The sequence below is a fragment of the Urocitellus parryii genome, chromosome 3, assembly GCF_045843805.1.
Source record: "Urocitellus parryii isolate mUroPar1 chromosome 3, mUroPar1.hap1, whole genome shotgun sequence".
Classification (NCBI taxonomy): Eukaryota; Metazoa; Chordata; class Mammalia; order Rodentia; family Sciuridae; genus Urocitellus; species Urocitellus parryii.
The window spans coordinates 190,268,766-190,288,128 of record NC_135533.1 but is presented as its reverse complement, the minus strand read 5'-3'; the positions used below and the strand labels follow the sequence as shown (position 1 = coordinate 190,288,128).

Sequence of the window (19,363 nt, the reverse complement as noted above, 5' to 3'; positions counted from 1 at the left end):
CCAATACTTTTCAAGCTATTTCAGGAAATAGAAAAAGAGGGAGAACTTCCAAATTCGTTCTACGAGGCCAACATCACCCTGATTCCGAAACCAGACAAAGACACTTCAAAGAAAGAAAACTACAGACCAATATCTCTAATGAACCTTGATGCAAAAATCCTCAATAAAATTCTGGCGAATCGGATTCAAATACATATCAAAAAAATTATACACCATGATCAAGTAGGATTCATCCCTGGTATGCAAGGTTGGTTCAATATACGGAAATCAATAAATGTTATCCACCACATCAATAGACTTAAAAATAAGAACCATATGATCATCTCGATAGATGCAGAAAAAGCTTTCGACAAAGTACAGCATCCCTTTATGTTCAAAACTCTAGAAAAATTAGGGATAACTGGATCATACCTCAACATTGTAAAAGCAATCTATGATAAGCCACAGGCCAGCATCATTCTGAATGGAGAAAAATTGAAGGCATTCCCTCTAAGATCTGGTACAAGACAGGGATGCCCTCTCTCACCACTTCTGTTCAACATAGTCCTCGAAACACTGGCCAGAGCAATTAGGCAGACGAAAGAAATTAAAGGCATAAAAATAGGAAAAGAAGAACTTAAATTATCACTATTTGCAGATGATATGATTCTATACCTAGCAGACCCAAAAGGGTCTACAAAGAAGCTTTTAGAGCTAATAAATGAATTCAGCAAAGTGGCAGGATATAAGATCAACACGCATAAATCAAAGGCATTCCTGTATATCAGCGACAAATCCTCTGAAATGGAAATGAGGACAACTACTCCATTCACAATATCCCCCCAAAAAATAAAATACTTGGGAATCAACCTAACAAAAGAGGTGAAAGATTTATACAATGAAAATTACAGAACCCTAAAGAAAGACATAGAAGAAGACCTTAGAAGATGGAAAAATATACCCTGCTCATGGATAGGCAGAACTAACATCATCAAAATGGCGATATTACCAAAAGTCCTATATAAGTTCAATGCAATGCCAATCAAAATCCCAACAGCATATCTTGTAGAAATCGATAAAAGAATCATGAAATTCATATGGAATAATAAAAGACCCAGAATAGCAAAAACAATACTAAGCAGGAAGTGTGAATCAGGCGGTATAGTGATACCAGACTTCAAACTATACTACAGAGCAATAGTAACAAAAACAGCATGGTACTGGTACCAAAACAGGCGGGTGGACCAATGGTACAGAATAGAGGACACAGTAACCAATCCACAAAACTACAACTATCTTATTTTTGATAAAGGGGCTAAAAGCATGCAATGGAGGAAGGATAGCATCTTCAACAAATGGTGCTGGGAAAACTGGAAATCCATTTGCACCAAAATGAATCTGAATCCCTATCTCTCGCCGTGCACAAAAGTTAACTCAAAATGGATCAAGGAGCTTGATATTAAATCAGAGACATGGCATCTGATAGAAGAAAAAGTTGGTTATGATCTACACGCTGTGGGATCGGGCTCCAAATTCCTCAATAGGACACCCATAGCGCTAGAGTTAACAAATAGAATCAACAAATGGGACTTACTCAAACTAAAAAGTTTTTTCTCAGCAAAAGAAACAATAAGAGAGATAAACAGGGAGCCTACATCCTGGGAACAAATCTTTACTCCACACACTTCAGATAGAGCCCTAATAACCAGAATATACAAAGAACTCAAAAAATTAGACAATAAGATAACAAATAACCCAATCAATAAATGGGCCAAGGACCTGAACAGACACTTCTCAGAGGAGGACATACAATCAATCAACAAGTACATGAAAAAATGCTCACCATCGCTAGCAGTCAGAGAAATGCAAATCAAAACTACCCTAAGATACCATCTCACTCCAGTAAGACTGGCAGCCATTAGGAAGTCAAACAACAATAAGTGCTGGAGAGGATGCGGGGAAAAGGGCACTCTTGTTCATTGCTGGTGGGACTGCAAATTGGTGCAGCCAATTTGGAAAGCAGTATGGAGATTTCTTGGAAAGCTGGGAATGGAACCACCATTTGACCCAGCTATTCCCCTTCTCGGTCTATTCCCTAAAGCCCTAACAAGAGCATGCTACAGGGACACTGCTACATCGATGTTCATAGCAGCTCAATTCACAATAGCAAGACTGTGGAACCAGCCTAGATGCCCTTCAATAGATGAATGGATAAAAAAAATGTGGCATTTATATACTATGGAGTATTACTCTGCATTAAAAAATGACAAAATCATAGAATTTGGAGGGAAATGGATGGCATTAGAGCAGATTATGCTAAGTGAAGCTAGTCAATCTTTAAAAAACAAATACCAAATGACTCCTTTGATATAAGGGGAGTAAACAAGGACAGGGTAGGGACGAAGAGCTTGAGAAGAAGATTTACATTAAATAGGGATGAGAGGTGGGAGGGAAAGGGAGTGAGAAGGGAAATTGCATGGAAATGGAAGGCGATCCTCAGGGTTATACAAAATGTCATATAAGAGGAAAGGAGGGGCAAGACAAGATAATACAAATGGAAGAAATGATTTACAGTAGAAGGGGTAGAGAGAGAAAAGGGGAGGGGAGGGGAGGGGAGGGGAGGGGGGATAGTAGAGAATAGGACAGACAGCAGAATACATCAGACACTAGAAAGGCAATATGTCAATCAATGGAAGGGAAACTGATGTGATACAGCAATTTGTATACGGGGTAAAAGCGGGAGTTCATAATCCACGTGAATCAACCGTGTAATATGATGTATTAAGAACTATGTAATGTTATGAACGACCAATAAAAAAATAAATAAATTAATTTAAAAAAAAAGAAAAAAAAAAAGAATACAAGAGCAAGCCAGGCATATTGGTTCATTTGAGGGCCTTGTGTTGGAGACCTGTCTGGGCAACATAGCAAGACCCTGAAAAAAAAAAAAAAAAACTAAAAAGACAAAAATGAACAAAAACATCCTATAAGTTTCCTGAAAAAAATTAAAAAATAAAAATAGACCCAAGCATGGTGGCCACACCTGTAATCCAAGTTCCTTGAGGGCCTGAGGGAATAGGAATCAAGTTCAAGGACAATGTGGGCAACTTAGTGAGACTTTGTCTCAAAACTAAAAGTAAAAATAGAATTACCATATGATCCTGCTATATCACTACTCAGTGTTTATCCAAAAAAATCAAAGTCAGCCTACTTCAGAGATACATGCATACCTATTAATGGTGGCACAATTCACAATAGCCAAGTGATGGAATTGGCCTAGGTGTCCATCAACAGATGAATAAATAAAGAAAATATCACACACACACACACATAATGGAGTATTATTCAGCCATAAAGCAGAATGAAATTATGTCATCTGAGGGAAAAATGGATGGAACTAAAGAACACCATGTTAAAATAAATCAGCCAAACTCAGAAAAACAAGTATTGCATGTTTTCTTTCATATGTTGAAGCTAGAGGGGGTGGAAAGAACATCATGAATGCAGAAGGGAGATGATTTGTGTAGAGAAAGAGAATCAGGGTGAGGGATGAAAGAAAGGGGAGGTGTTGGGGAATGAAACATCAAATTATATGCATATATGGATATGTCAAAATTAAACCCACTATGCTGTATAATTAATATATACCAATAAAAGTAAAATAAGGCAAATAATATGAACCAGCTGAAGAATAAATAAATACCATCAGTAAACACTAAAAAAAAAATAGTGTAATTGTTATCACCTGGTCCCAGAAACAGTGTACAATGGAGGTAGCTGCATTTGGGTCTCAGTCAGTTGGGAAGCTACAGTGGTGACCAGCGTCTGCCAGTGAGTTTGCTGAGATTAAATTCCCATGGCTCTTAGATTCCCCATGTTTGTGCTTATACCCACACAGGGAAGCTCTTTGTGCTAGAGTCTCAGAATGGTTCTCAGGGCCTGGACCTGGAGACAGCTCGGCTTTCCTGTAAGACCAGGGGAGCTCACCTGGTGTCTTCGGAAGAGCTGCGGAGAGTGGTCCAGGATTGCACCTTGGCGGTGTGCACCACAGGCTGGCTGGCAGATGGCACCCTTGGGTAAGTTGGACAGCTGGGGAAAACCCTCCTTTGCACTCACCCCAGAGGTCTGATCAAGTCTTACAGGGGGGCTCAATAATTGTTCTCTAGCCAGATGTGGTGGTGCACTCATGTCATCCCAGAGACGCAAGAGGCTGAGGCAGGAGGATTATAAATTTGAGGTCAACCTCAGCAACATAGTGAAAATAAAGTAGATAAATTTAATACCTCAGATAATAAATAAATTAGAAAAAGTAATGGGGAGGTAGTTCAATGGTAAAGTACCCCTGGGTTTTATCCCTAATATCCCCTGCCAAAAAAAAAAAAAAAAAAAAGTTCTCTGGAGGCACTAGGATAGGCAAAGAGCTATGGGAAGTGGCTTTCAGGATGTTCTTGTTTTGAATTCTCATATGAATTCTGGAGTTAAGTCACAGGTTGTTTTTTTTTTTAATCCCTGACTTTGTTATTTTGAATTTTCTCTTCAAGTGACAAAACTAGTACATGTTTGTATATAGTCTCTCTTTTTTCTTTTTTTTTTTGGTGGTGCTGGGGATTGAACCTAGGGCCTTGTGCATTCAAGGCAGGCACTCTACCAACTGAGCTATATCCCCAGCCCTGGTATATAGTCTTAATCATTTGCATATGTGTAGGAACATGGGATGGATGGAGGTTTACATTTTTTTTAATAGTGTTGGGGATCAAATCCAATGGCCAAGTCACTGGGATTACAGGCATGCGCCATTGCACCTGGCTTGAGTAGCATTCTTGGTAGCCTGATGGACTAGGAGGATTGAGATTTAAATTAAAATTCTGTGGAGGAGGTCCAGTGAGTCTTTTTTTTTTTTTAGAAGATTTCTTTTTTACACAATATTTATTTATTTTTATGTGGTGCAGAGGATTGAAACCAGTGTCTCACATGTGCTAAGCCAGCGCTCTACCACTGATCTACAATCCCAGCCCCTTCCAGTGAGTCTTTTTGCTTTGGGTTGTACTTTCCTGGGATGTACCTCAGGAATAAGAGTAAACTGGACACAGTACACAGTACAGTAAATTGGACACAGGCCCTCTGAGAAGCAGCAGCAAACCATCAAATACTTGAAAGCCACAAATTTGGATTGAATAATACTTGAATTCAACGGCTCCAGATATCTAAATATAAGCATTGGTAGCTATAGACTTTATAGTAACTATCCTTAAAATGTTCAAAGATTTAGAAGGCAAGAAGGCAATTTTGGCAGAAGATGGGAAACTATAAAAATAACCAAATGGAAGCTCTAGAAAAATATAAAACTAAACTTAATGAGGATAAATATAACAAATTTCATCTAATAAATGAATCTCTAATAGGTGGTTAAAAAGAGGAAGATATTTATAATAAATAACAGCGGAAAAAGAGTGAAAAGTGTAGAGGAAAAGGTAAAAGTCAAACAAGATGCGTATAATTCGAACTATAAAAGGAAAAATTAAAGAAATGGAATAAGAATAATATAAGAATGATCCACAACTGAAGAAAAACATCAAGGCACAGATTCAAGAAAACCTGTGAAGTCTGAGTAGGACAAATGAAAAGAAATCCATGGGCTGGATATGTAGCTCAGTGGTAGAGTTTTTGCCTAGCATGCTTGATGCCTTGGGTTTTATCCCCAGTGCTGCTAACAGAGAGAAAGAGAAGGAGAGAGAGAGAGAGAGAGAGAGAGAGAGAAACTAGGCATATCATTGAAAGATTGGTAAGGATCAAATATGAAGAAAAAGAAAGATCATCTTCAAAGGAACAATAACAAACTGACAAAATCCAAAGATGATTGATTGGTAACTTTAAAGTGCTGAAAGAAAATCACTGTCAACCTAGAATTCTATATATCCAGTGAAATATCTTTCAGTTATAAAGACGAAATAGACATTGTAAGATAGATAAAAGACAAGAGAATTCATTACACTCAACCTTCACTAAAAGAAACACGGAAGAAGGCTGATGGTGTAGCTCAGTGGTAGAGTACTTGCCTAATGTGCCGAGGCCTTGGTTTCAATCCCCAGCACCAACAAACAAACATACAAACAAAAACCACTAAAGGGTGTTCTTCAGGCAGGAGGAAAATAATTGCAGGTGGAAGTCTGGAGATATGAAAAAGAATGAATGGAATAAGTTAATATGTGGGCAGATTAAAATTATGTAATTATATAAAGCAGTGATAATACTGCACACTAAAAAAATAGTATATGTGGCAATATTTGAAGCAAATTAATACATACATATTAATAATACATGGTATTACATTATACATCATGCAGTTAATGCTACATATTATTGGCGGAGGGAGTAAAAGTAATATTAAATTTTAATAAGTCAAGGAAATATGGGACAAAAATAGATTATAATGGAAATTGGCACATATTTAGAATTGAATAATATCAAAAACATATCCAGACTCATGAAGTGTTACTAAAGCTATACCTAGAGGGAAATATAATGCATTAAATGTTTATGTAAGAAAATGAGAAAAGCTATAGGTTTATGAACTAATACTTTACCTTACTAAATTTGAAAAAAGCAGAGAACAGAATTTTATGAAGTCAAAACTAAACATATTCGAAAATATCACCAATGTTTTGCTTCTGAAACTTGAATCAACACCTATGACTTCAACTCAGGCACCACCTGTCTACCTGAATGTAGACCTTTGTTTAGGGAGAATGTTTCTATATTGATGCTTTCAGCCAAAGCTCATGAATCACAAAAATCTCTGCTGATTCAGAACTAATAGCAGAAAAGAATTGTTCATTCCCATTTTTTGTCAACACAGAGAAGTCCTCCTAACCCTGTGCCTTCTTTGTTTCAGGACAACTGTGTGTAGCAAAGGGAGTGGTGAACAGCAAATCATGAAAGCTATCGATGTGAGAATTGAGAGCAACCCAGTTCCTGGTGGCATGTACAATGCCCTTTGTATTAAGAATGAAGGTCAGTGCTACCATCTTTGTAAAGGTCTTGAACTGGGTGATCTTGTCGGTTGCTGTCTTAGGTTGGGTTCTGGAGAGGAAGGCCTTGAGATATGGTTTCTCTAAAGCCTTACAAAGAAATTTTGAAGTCTTCCAAAGAAAAGCCAATAGGTCAGTGAAAAATTAGACAGGAAAGGGTAGATGGTAATTTGGTGCAATATTAAGCAAAATTCACAGTAGTGGTGAGGTGGAGTAGCTTTGGCCCAGTCTCTCAATGAACCTCTGCAATGATGTTACATATTCATGGTTTCCCTGATTGGGTGAGGGAGCTAGGGTATTTATACCCCATCTGTCAATCATTGGTGAAAGGCTGCTTCAGGAAATGTAAATTCCCAGGCTCTTCTGGTTTATTCATTTGCATAGAGAAGAGGTAGAGTTTTTACCTAGCATGCTCGATGCCCTTCAACAGAGGCATAGTTGCCCATCAGGAGTCCCTGTGCATAGGAATGATCCATGTCTCTGTGGAATAACAGCAGAGCCTCAGCAGCATCTGCTACAGTTGTTCATGCTCACAGCTTGCTCTTCAGTCTGTCTCCACAGTGAACAGCACACTGAAAAGAAAAGAAAATTATCATTCCCAAAAAAGGAAATTTATGGGATTTAGGAAAGTGCTCTTAGGAAGGAAAATCCACCTTCAGTCTGGAAAGTCAGCTGAGTGGTGGAGAGAAAACCAGAAAGAAGTCTCCAGGGCAGCATTTCATGTGCACCAAAATAAGTACACCTTCATTATCAGAAACACATGCCGTTGAAGGGGACTATTCATGTGAGTGGAGAAAAAGCCAACTTCTTAATCATCAGTCATGGAAATCAGCACAGGTTCTGCTTGACTGAATATACTGGACTCATCTGGGAAGTATTTTTTTCAAAAATACTGATGCCTGGGTGCCAGACCTAGAAATTCTGATGTCAATGTTCTGGGCATTGAGCTTTCTTTGAAACCACCCCAGTGATTTTAATGTGCACCCTACGTTGAGAACTACTTTAATAATGCAGGATTTCTTTAACTTCTGTGATCATCAGAAATACCAGATAAACTTGTTAAAAACACAAGTCCTCAGGCTGTATCCCAGATGCACCAAATCCTCACCTCTAGGGAAGAGGTCAGAGGAGTTGGTCAGTGTGAGAGCCATAGTGAACCCCTAAGGCCCTGGAAGATGTTTGCCACAGGTTTGGTAATGATAGGCTTCTCCTTTGCTATGGGGTCTCTGTTCAGGAAGGTTCTTCAGGTACTGATTTTTATTGAAGAGTGTTGTGAGAGACTCTTGATCTGTCTAATCAAACAATCAAGAGATGTATCTTTGTTTTGGAAAGACCCAGGGAGAGCAAGAATCTGTGATTTTTTAAAAATCACATAAATAAAATGATCCTTTGCAGTGTGTCAAAATGCATTCTACTGTCATGTAATAACTAATTAGAACAAATTTTAAAAATTTTTTAAATGATTTTTTGAATCCCAAACATAGGTGGAGCATCAGATCCCTGAAGGAGATAGGAGAGAGCTAGAAGAAAAGCAGGATAACCTTGTTTCTTCTGTGATCTCAAGTGAAAGAGTCCTGTCTCTTTCCCCTAATAAATAAGAGCTATCATTTAGCTTTTGTAAGGTAACATACCACCATAAAATGCAATATCTTAAAATGACATATTTAGCTCACAATTTTGTGGACCATCAATTTATGTTGCTCTTTTGTTACCATCAGCTGGGCTCACTTATGAATCTATGGTCAGCTGCTGTTTGACAGGTAGCCTTGCTTCTAGGATTTGGCTGGCTGTTGGCTAGGGTGAGGGGAGGATCTGGTCCATATGCTCCTCATCATGCAACAGGCTAGCCCGGGATTTCTACCGCACAGCCCATCACAAGTTGTGTGACTGTAAGTGTGTGCCCCTTTTGCCCATAATCTCAATACATGCAACCAAAGATAGGAAATGTCCATTCATGTCGTACAGGGTGTGAAGATCAAAGCCACGATAGTGACTGCAAATCTGAGTCATGGACAAAGCAATGTCTTGTGCCTCCTGATGTGTTGCATTGATTTGGTGGTATTCCTGCCAAAAATGTATAACTCGAATCTAATCATGAGGAAACCCAAGCCGGACTCAAACTGAGGAGCACCTTACTCTTTTAAAAAAAAAATGTTAGAAGAAAAAGAAAGGCTAGCAATTGTTCTAGATTAAAATAGAATGAAAAGATTTGACCACAAAATGAAATGTGTGACTCTGGGTTATATTGTGGACCAGGAGGAAAAAAAATAGCTATAGCTGATGACATTTGACTCTGAATTATGAATTAAATAATAGTGTGGTATCGATGTTTAAATTTCCTGATTTTAGTCAATGTCCTGCAGTTATGTAAAAGAATGTTCTTGTTCTTAGGAAATGCACACTAAAGTTTTTAGGAGCAAAGGGCCATAGTATCTACAACTTACTCTCAAATGGTTCATAAAATAATCATAGAGGACTGGGGATAAAGCTCGGTGGTAGATCACTCAACTCGTGCCCAAGGCCATGCGTTTGATCCCCAGCACGGCAAACAAAATAAAACAGAATTATAAATACAGATACATATGTATATATATTTATGTACATGTATATACTTACATATATGTACATAGATATGTATATATGTATGTTTGAGTGTATATGTGTGTGTGTGTGTATATATATATATATATATATATATATAGAGAGAGAGAGAGAGAGAGAGAGAGAGAGAGAAAAGAGAATTATAAAGCAAAGGGGGCAAAATTAATTCACATTGGTAAATTAGTAAATAAAAGGTATATGAAAGTTCTTCATTCTTACAAATTTTCCATAACTTTGAAATTAAAAATTTTTCAAAAAAATCAAATGATCAATGTACTTCTTCAGTAGCAACAATAATAGCAGTAACAACAGTTACAACTGATAACCATAAAAAACACTGCAAAAAAAAAAACAACCCAACCCTGTGAGATGTGGTGAGCCAACCTGTGAAGTGAAACTGGGGGCGTTGCTGAGGCCCAAGCACAGCAAGGGCAGGTCACCAGCAGCCCAGCAGCAGATGGTCTACGTGTATCTGAGAGGCAGAGGATCGATGCTGGCAATGGCTTTGAGGCTCCCTGAGCTCCCTCCCCTGTGAGGCAGAAGATGCTTCAGATAATGTATGTGCGGTGGCTGTCATGACGCCTGTCCACGTGCCTGAAGACGGGCTCCATTTTAACACAGCAGGCGCAGCGTGGGGTTCCTGTGGTCAGGTTCCTCCGGGGCTCTGTGTCCTGCAGCAGTTTGCCTGAGCCCAGCCAGGCCTCCCTCACCACCCAGTCAGGAGGGCTGCACAGGCAGGGCCTGTAAGGGGAAGCCTGGAGTCTTGGTCCTGGGGGGCCTAGTTGTTAAGGAGGCCTTAGGTGAGCCATGCATCCTGAGGAGGGATTAGGCTCTCTACAAGAGCAGGACGGACTCCCCACAGTCACTCAAAGAGAATTCTCTCCCTCCCCCTCTTCTTTCCTCCTTTAGGAGGAAAACAGTTCCCCATACCCTCCACTCTTCTCAGAGGATTCACTTCTTTCCTCATAGGGTCTTTGTTGACAGTAGTCAACAAGGGAAATCTGTCACTGCAGGAAGGTGCAGGGTCTTGGTGCAGACCCAGGTGAACAGGCCATTGGTTGGGTCCAGCCGAGCACAAGCCCAGGGCCATACTTCTTCAAAGGTTGCTTCTTTCCGAATGATGCTTGATGGTACTGAGCACCGTGCTGCTGCTTGCCTTGGTCAAGACAGACGAGGGTGCTGACTCTCAGAATGGCAGACATCTGCCTCGGGAAGAGCCCAGAAGGAGCATGGGGCCTGTGGAACGTTAGGTCAGCTTCCTCCTGTGCTTATTTATTTATTTCTTTTATGTGGTGCTGAGAATGGAACCCAGTGCGTCACACGTGCTAGGCTAACGCTCCACCACTGAGCCACAGCCCAGGCCCCTGCTCCCGTGCTTCTTGATTGAAATAAAGTGCATCACCAACGTAGACGTCTCTCATTTTCCTTTCAGTATTTTTGTTTCACTGACAGTGAATTTCCAGCCCTGTGGTGATCTCACTTAGACTAATAAGTGAAGTTATTTTTAACCAGCTGGATGCTGATGAAATAAGTCGACTCCACTTGGGTTTTCTTGCTTTGCTTCTCTTGGCAGCTTGTCGGTGGGGTCCGTGGCTTGGGGTCTGGAGGCTTCCAGTTCCCTCTCACCTTCTGTCTGTGGCACCACCAGGCTCCATTCTGTGTGCTTCTGTGAGTCCACACTGAGCCAGGGCTGGCTGTGCCCCGCTTCCCCACCAGCCATCCTGACCTTCTCAGGGCTGCATACTTCAGAGTTGCGGGTACTTCCCTTAAAAACGAGAATGGATCATTGCCTTCCTTGAGTTTATTTTATTTTTCCAGCACTGGGGATTGTATCAGGGGGTGCTTCACCACTGAGCTACCTTCCTAGTCCTTTTTGTTTTTTATTTTGAGATAGGGTCTCACTAAGTTGCTGAGGGATGGCTTCAAACTTTCGACCCTCCTGCCTCAGCCTCCTGAGTCACTGGGATTCCAGTTGTGCTCTTCCACCCCAGTTTCCCTTCCTTTATGTCAACAAGAAGAGAGCTGAGTGCTTACCTGTCTTGGAGAGTAAACAGGAATTTTTGAGAGTAGCCAATTCCCAGGTCTACCTAGAGGTGGCCCTGTGTCTCATGAGTAGCTTTGGGGGAATTGTCCAGTGACCATGGGACTGGAACCAGTTAATCGCACTGTGTAGAATAGCTGATAAAACATATTTAGTTCAGGGTCTCCCAAGGAAGTATGTCAGACTGAGCTCATTATCACTGACTTGGTGTTGATCGTTTGTTTATTTAGTTGTCCAGGGTCATGCAAAGTCCAGTGCTTATACTTGCAGGTGCTTCAGACAGATGATAGACAGAGGACTTGTCCCCACCTTTGAGTTGGCAGTATATTGGGATATCTGAGAAATGAATATGTTTTCATTACACACACACACAAAAAAAAGAAAGATAACTAGGGAGACTTTCTGAGGCAGTGGCATTTGAGATGGAACTTGTAAGATTTTCTTTCATGGGAATAATGAGTATGAAAGAGAGTACAGGACATTAAAAACCAAAAAAAAAAAAAATAGGAGAAGGCAAGGCTAGGAGTTTAAAGAGCCCACTGGCTCTAGAGAGACTAGGTCTACATGAGCCCTGGTACCCACGCTCCTGGAGAGGTGCCAGGTTCAGAACAGCCCTGGGGGCTCCAGTAGCTGCTGGGCAGGTCTGATGTGGCTGCAGAAGGCAGCCCAAATAATCTCCATTGCAAGAACCAGTGAAGTCCCCTCCCTTGCCACCCACATACCAGGCTTGGATGGGTGTCAGGACTGAGGCTTTCCACTACAAAAATATGGGTTAGGCCAGTCCTGACACACAAACACCCAGTTCCCAGAAATGCCAAGGGCAGCCAGAGAAATGTTGCCAAGGGGTCTTTTGGCCCTTGGGGCAGACATCTCTGTGATGTCTTTGTAATCTGGGCCTGTGGGCCCCAACGACCAGGACGGACTTCTCCACTTCTGTGTTGCTCAGAAGAGCTGAAGCTGCACTTTGGACGGGTCAGTGTGTTCAGGGAGTCGTGGTGTGTTTTTCACATGGTGAATGTGAGAGGTCCAGAGCCCCACCCTGTAATCACATGTACAGCCCCCAGAAATGGATGCACCAAGCAGGGCATGGTGGCGCACACCTGTAATCCCAGTGGCTCAGGAGGCTGAGGTAGGAGGATCCCTAGTTCAAAGCCAGCCTCAGCAACAGCAAGGCACTAAGCAACTCGGGGAGACCCTGTCTCTAAGTAAAATACAAAATAGGGCTAGGGGATGTGGCTTAGTGGTTGAATGCCTCTGAGTTCAATCCCTGGTAATCATCCCCCCCCAAAAAAAAAAGAAGAAATGGATGCACCAGCAGTGACTTTGTTCTCAAGCTCTCTTGTACCATGGGGGGTCCTGGTGGCCTCTGAGCACAGACTTGAGCTACTTTCCTCTGTGCTGTTCCACTGCAACCTCTGGACCTGCAAGGGTCACTTGCTTAGAAACAGTCCTAGAAAGGGACTCTGTGTGACTCAGAGTTCTGGGGGAAGACAGAAAGCCCAGGGCAAGGTGTGCTCCAGTTAGAGCAAAGACCACACGCTCACTCTGACTATTTATCAGAACTATTTTTATTAGTAGTCTGAATCCTGCCAGTGACTTGCACAGGCTCAGGTAGTTATCAGTTGCCCAAAGCCAGAGCTAGAAAGAGATCAGGATGTGCAAACTTCTGACCCTAAAGCCCATGGGAGCCAGCTGCTTTCTTGGCCCTCCGTGGGGCTTGTGCTAGCAAGCAGCCCTCGAGGCACAGCAAAACCCCAGTAGGGGAGCAGCTCTCTTCACATGGAGTTGGGTCCTTCCCCGGTATTTGCTAGGGGCCTCCAATATCCAGCTGCTCTTTTGTTTATGCTTTGTAATAATGTAGATTCCCCAGTCCTCTGTTGCTCATCTCTCCTTGGTGAAAATGAGCTGTGTGGGGAAGAACCTGAGTGCTGAAGGGGACAGCTCCAAGGGCTACATGGAGGGTCAGGGGAGGTGGGCTGGGCCACTCCACAGTGGGGGCCCCAATCCTACTGACCCCCCATGTAAACACGGCCCAAAGTTGAGAACTGTGTGCCAGACACTGCATCAAGGTCATGTCTATTGTGGGCTGCATCCCACGCTGCCCATCATCTTACAACAGCCATTCCTCCAGCCATCCCCAGCAGGCTCTGCCCTTCCTGCAGAGCTGGTCAATAATACCTACTAGTACCCTACCAGCCTGTTGGGAAACCAGGCAATCGGAGAGTTAAAAGAGGAGCAAAAGGCATCAGCATTTCAAAAAAAGAGGGGATTGTTGTAAGGAGTTAGAACAAATAAAACCACTTGAAACTGTTTAGAAAATATTTGATGCATATTCTCAAGCTGTTGTTCCTTGTCTCTTTAGCCAGCATAACATCTCTCTCCCTTTCATGGTCCTAAAAATACACTCTGGTGTTCATTACCTTACTCCTGGTGGGGGTGGAGGGTGGGTTTCCTGAACTCCTTTAGTACAAACTCCTTTAGTACAAAACTCCTTTAGTGCAAATGTGTTCATTATTTTATAGGGGAAAAAGGAAAACAAAGTTAGTGTCTGACCATAGGGGGTCCATTATGGTACATTTATATAAGAATCTGTAGTCATTTACAAATAAATTCAAACAATACAACTAATTGTCAACAGGGGAGAATTGCACGATATAATGTTAAATTAACAAACAAGCTATAAACCCAAACAACTATGTCATAGTGAGTTATACCATTAACATAGACTGGAAACATTTAGGTCTTTCCATACTGTTGGAATTTTACTGAATAACAATAAGCAAATTCATCACACCTAAACAAATTCACAGATCACATTATTTTCGTTGGTATTATGTTATGGAATAATCATGGCTCACTTGGTACCAGGAGTTCTGCAATCACAGGTTTGTTTGTTTTTAAAAACAACAACAACAGGGTTTTGCTAAGTTGCCCAGGCTGATCTTAACTTTAAAAAAAAAAATCTCTTTTATAGTTGTAGATTAACAGCTAGCCTTTATTTATTTATTTTTTAAAATGTGGTGCTGAGGATCCAACCCAATGCCTCACACATGCTAGGCAAGCGCTCCACCCCTGAGCTACAGCCCCAGCCCTGATCTTAACTTTTGATCCTCTTGACTCAGCTGCCCAAGTAGCTGGGATTACAGGTGTGCACCACTACACTTGGCTTAAAGACAACTTTGTCACACAGTTCAGGTAACACCAAAGAATGAAGAAAAGGTCAAACCTTTGTATCCCAATTTCCACATCTTTGGTTTGTGAAATAGTAACGGGGCTTGCAGGCTGGAGTCTTACAGTTTCTCAAGATAAATGCTCCTGTCTTCATTTGAGTTTTAAACTCAGTGGAAACTCTGGTCATCAGAAGCTCTAACTGGCAGTAGATGCCCTTTTAAATTGAAAAATGAGACAAACCATGTGTTCACTAGTACACACTTACTTGATATTACTAGTGCACATTTGCTTGACAAAGATCTTTTATGAAATCTTTCCTTGGAATAGAAAAGAATAGAAATTGATGTTGACACTATTGAAACCCTGCTGTAAGACCTAAGGAATCCACAAACCAAGTCCCTACCTACAAAATAATTGAAAAGTAGCATAAAACTAGTCAATTTATCAAGTGTCCATTTCCCTAGAGAGGAGAAGTGGGTTCAAGTGTATAGCCAAGCTGTTTTTGGTAACTCTCTTGTGAGGTTCAAGATGAGAAGGTTAGTGAAAGAGACTAATTCAAGCTGCACCTGGGTGTGAGTGGTGTTTTTGGCATACACTTGGTTGTGTTAATGCATGAAACTGTTGTCCTGGAGCTCCTGAATCACACCAGCTCAGAAGCAGTGTGTTTCCTGATTTGAACATTTGTGGGAAATCCAGAAACATATGGCTTGTGTACCCAGACTCTCAGGAGCCTGATTGTGGTTTTCCTGAACCAGATTCTAGCCCTTGTCAATCTGGAAATTAACTATGAAAAAGGAGATCCTCAAGAGTCTGGGCTGTGGATTTGACCTGAGGTTCCTCTTTATTTTCAGAACAATTGCCCTGCTCCTGGATTTTCCTTCCAAGGAACTGGTGTTATGTTTTATATATAGAACTATGTGAGACGGCAAGTATTTGTTCTTTGATAGAGTTTGATAAAGAGCCTCCATTCTCCCAGAGTTAGATCCTGAAGGAGGAGAAAAGAGGAGTACCCTCAGGTGAGCCATAGGCAGCTGAGCATGGAGGAGAGAAAGAATGAACCTTCTGTCCCTAGATACTAGCTGGAATCCCATTAGTCTGAGTTGATAGAGGCTAATGGGAGTAGTTTGTCCTTCAGAAGGTACATTGGGATGATATCCCCACCTTGCCCCAATATTGAGGGTGTCTCTAGATTTGTGGCAACTTATGGATGACTCTTTATCCCTTCTTACCATAAAGATGAAATCCAAACAAGGTGGTTTTGGACAAAATGAAGACAGTTTTCTGTGCTATGGGATATGTATTTTATATCCCACCATCTTTTTACATGCAAAATTTCTCTCATATTAAAGAATGTGCATGGTTTTGAGTCTCTTTGAAAAAGTGCTACCCAGACTACAAGCTGTTAGGGCAAGTGGGGTCACTTAAGAGCACAAGTTGTCTTTTCTATTTTCATATTTTCTCAGCATATCTCCTTTTAAGCAGGGTCCTTATTAGGTAATTTGTCTGCCTAAGGACTAAAGGAAAGCAACTTGTAAAATTAGAAGAGGAAATCTGAATGAAAAATTATTTCCTCAGCCAGGTATGGTGGCACAAGCCTCTCCTTTCAGCTACTCAAGAAGCTGAGGCAGGAGGGTTACAAGTTTGAGACCAGCCTGCTCAACATAGAAAGACCCTGTCTCAAAAACAAAAACAAACAAATAAACAAACAAAGAAACTTCTCTTTTGAAAAAACAAAAAAGTCACTCTAACAATTTGGTGCAACACTTCCACATCTATAAGTTTATCCTAAAGAAATAAGCAATGTAAAAAAAGTGTACATAGGAGACTGTTCATGGTAGCATTGTTTATTATGGTGAAAAATCAGAATCAACATCAATGTCTGTCTGAAGGTTAAAGAATGTGTACTGCAATGTAGCCTTTCAAAGCTGGAGGTAAACTACAGAAGGGACATGGAAAACCAAACCGAAAACCACTTTCTGACTTCTAGCCCAGCACCTAAGTGTTTTAGAAGCACCATACTGTCCTGGTAAGCACAACAGACTGACAGATAAGCAACTCTTTTTAAATCCATTAGAGAAGCGAGATCACAGGGCATAACACTGCCCCCCCAATCTGGAGAGAGGCAGATATAGAGAATGATGAGATACTGAAGCAGAAACCCAATGGCAGAAACCTCCAGGGAACCAGCAGTGGGGTAGGAGAATCACAAATTACTGGAGGGTCAGTGTGGACGGGTCTGTGGATTCATGCCAGGAGGCCATTTGTAGTGGGGTTGGGCAGGGGGGATGCTTTGAGAAGTTTTAACTCCAGAAACTCTACCAAGTCCTCATCAAGAATACCAGAGAAAAATTCCCTTGTCCTTTCTGGCAGGAAGAAGAGAAAAGGAACAATTTGGAAATAGAACAGAGCATTCTGTTTTTTCACAGGTCCTGCCCTCAAGGAGAAATGGCTTTACCAGAACCTAATCTGCTAGTGTTTCTTCAAAGCCTAACCAACCTGGGAGAAGGCGAATACCCAATTCTAGGCCATGCTGGTCATTCTTTCCCACCTGTATGGAAGGAAATAAAAGTGAGAAGCAATGGTAAATGTCATGGTCTAGGGGCTCAGGCTCACCAAGCGACTGAGATCAAATCGTAGGACTTTATTAACATGCTTCCTCTCCCCGCAGAGCGTACCATTACTTTACTCCTGTCTATTTGCTGCAGTTTCTTTTACCCAGTACATCATGTCCACTGTCCACCAAAAGGTACACGGCATGCTGAAAGGCAAAAAAAGCAGTTCGAAGAGACGGAGCAGGCACCAGAACCAGATTCAGATGTGGCAGGGATGTTGGAATTATCAGATCAGGGAGTTGTTTTTTTTCAAAATATTCTGATGACTATGCTAAGAACATTCACAGAAAAAGTAGATGCAAGAACAGATGCATAATGTAAGCAGAGAGGTGGAGATGCTAGGAAAGAATTAAAGAAAAATGCTAAGGAGAAGGAAAAAGAACTATAACAGAAATGAAGATGGCCTCCCCTGGGGTAATTAGTAGAGTGGACAAGGCTAAGGAAAGAAACTCTGAGCTTGAGGATATGATAGTAATAACACTAAAAAGCAAAAAAGAAAAAAAAAAGACTGAAAAATAAACCAGAACAGAATATCCAAAAATTGTGGGGCACCTCAAAAAGTGGAACACCAGAAGAGAAGGAAGGAGGAAAAGAATGAAGCAATATTTGAAACAATGATAGACTGAGAATTTCCCCCAAATTAATGTCAGACAACAAACCACAAATTCAGGGAGCTCAGAGAACACCAAGCAAGATAAATGCAAAAAAAAAAAAAAAAAAAAAAAGAGAGAGAGAGAGAAAGGGAAAACCAAACAAAACCTACACATTGACATATCCTTCGCACACTCTACAAAAAATGGAAGATAAAGAAAAAAAAAATCTTGAAATAATCTAGAAGGGGAAAACCACCTCACCTATAGAGGAGTAAGTAAGAATAAGATCTGATCTCTCCTCAACAAGCCAACAAGCAAGGAGAGCATAGTGAAATGATTCAAGTGTTGAGAAGAAGAAAAAAAAAAAAAAGCACAAACACCAACCTAGGATTGTACACTCTGCACAATACTCTTCAAAAGTGAAGGAAAAATAATCGGTTAGACCACAAAAAATGGAAGGTATTTGTAGCAAGTAATCCTGCCTGGCAAGAAATGTTAAAGTGGAGTTCCTGAAGAAGTAAAATGATATGGGTCAGAAATTTGGATCTGTGTAAACAAAGAGTATCAGGATGAATAACTGAAAATAAAATTAAAACTTTTATTTTTCACATTCTTAATTGATCCAACTAATCAGTTTGTAACAATAATAGCAACAAGATTGTGTGTGTGTGTGTGTGTGTGTGCGCGCGCGCGTGCGCGCAAGGGTGCTCGTGCGCATGGGTGCTCGTGCGCATGTGTTTATGTATAAGTGAAATGAATGACAGCGTTGATACAAGGGACAGGTGGGGAAATTAGTAATAATTGGCTATAATAAGGTCTATGTACCACTTGGGAAGAAGTACGGTGTTATTTGAAGGTATTCTTGGGACCAAGTGCAGCGGTGCATGCCTGTAATCCCAGCGACTCTGGGAGGCTAAGGCAGGATGATCACTTGCATCCAGGAGTTCAAGGTCAGCCTGAACAATATAGCAAGACCCTGTCTCAAAAAAAAACAAAAGTAGACTTGATTTATTTGTGAATGTATGTTGCAAACTCTAGGGTGATCACTAAGAAGAAAAAAAAAGTAAAATTGATATGCTAAGAGAGAAAATAGGATCACAGGATGTTCAACTAAAACCACAAAAGGTCCAGGAGCAATGGCACATGCCGGTGATCCCAGTGGAAGGCTGAGGTAGGAGATTGCAAGTTCAAAGCCAGCCTCCGTAACTTATCGAACCCTATGCAACTTAGTGAGACTTTGTCTCAAAATAAAAAATAAAAAATGGCTGGTGATCGGGCTCAGTGGTTATGCGCCCCTGGGCTCAATCCTTGGCACAAAGTAAACAAACAAAAACCCAC

General features: G+C 41.1%; 1 protein-coding gene across 1 annotated transcript in view; it reads left to right on the top strand.

The window, feature by feature from the left end:
* The window catches only part of Susd5 (sushi domain containing 5), a 54,726-nt gene that overhangs the window by 9,751 nt on the left and 25,612 nt on the right, over positions 1-19,363 (top strand). Inside the window, exons 2-3 of the mRNA XM_026405515.2 lie at positions 3,878-4,055; positions 6,872-6,990. Coding sequence (XP_026261300.2) covers positions 3,878-4,055; positions 6,872-6,990 — 297 coding nt within the window. The remainder of the gene's footprint in view (positions 1-3,877; positions 4,056-6,871; positions 6,991-19,363) is intronic.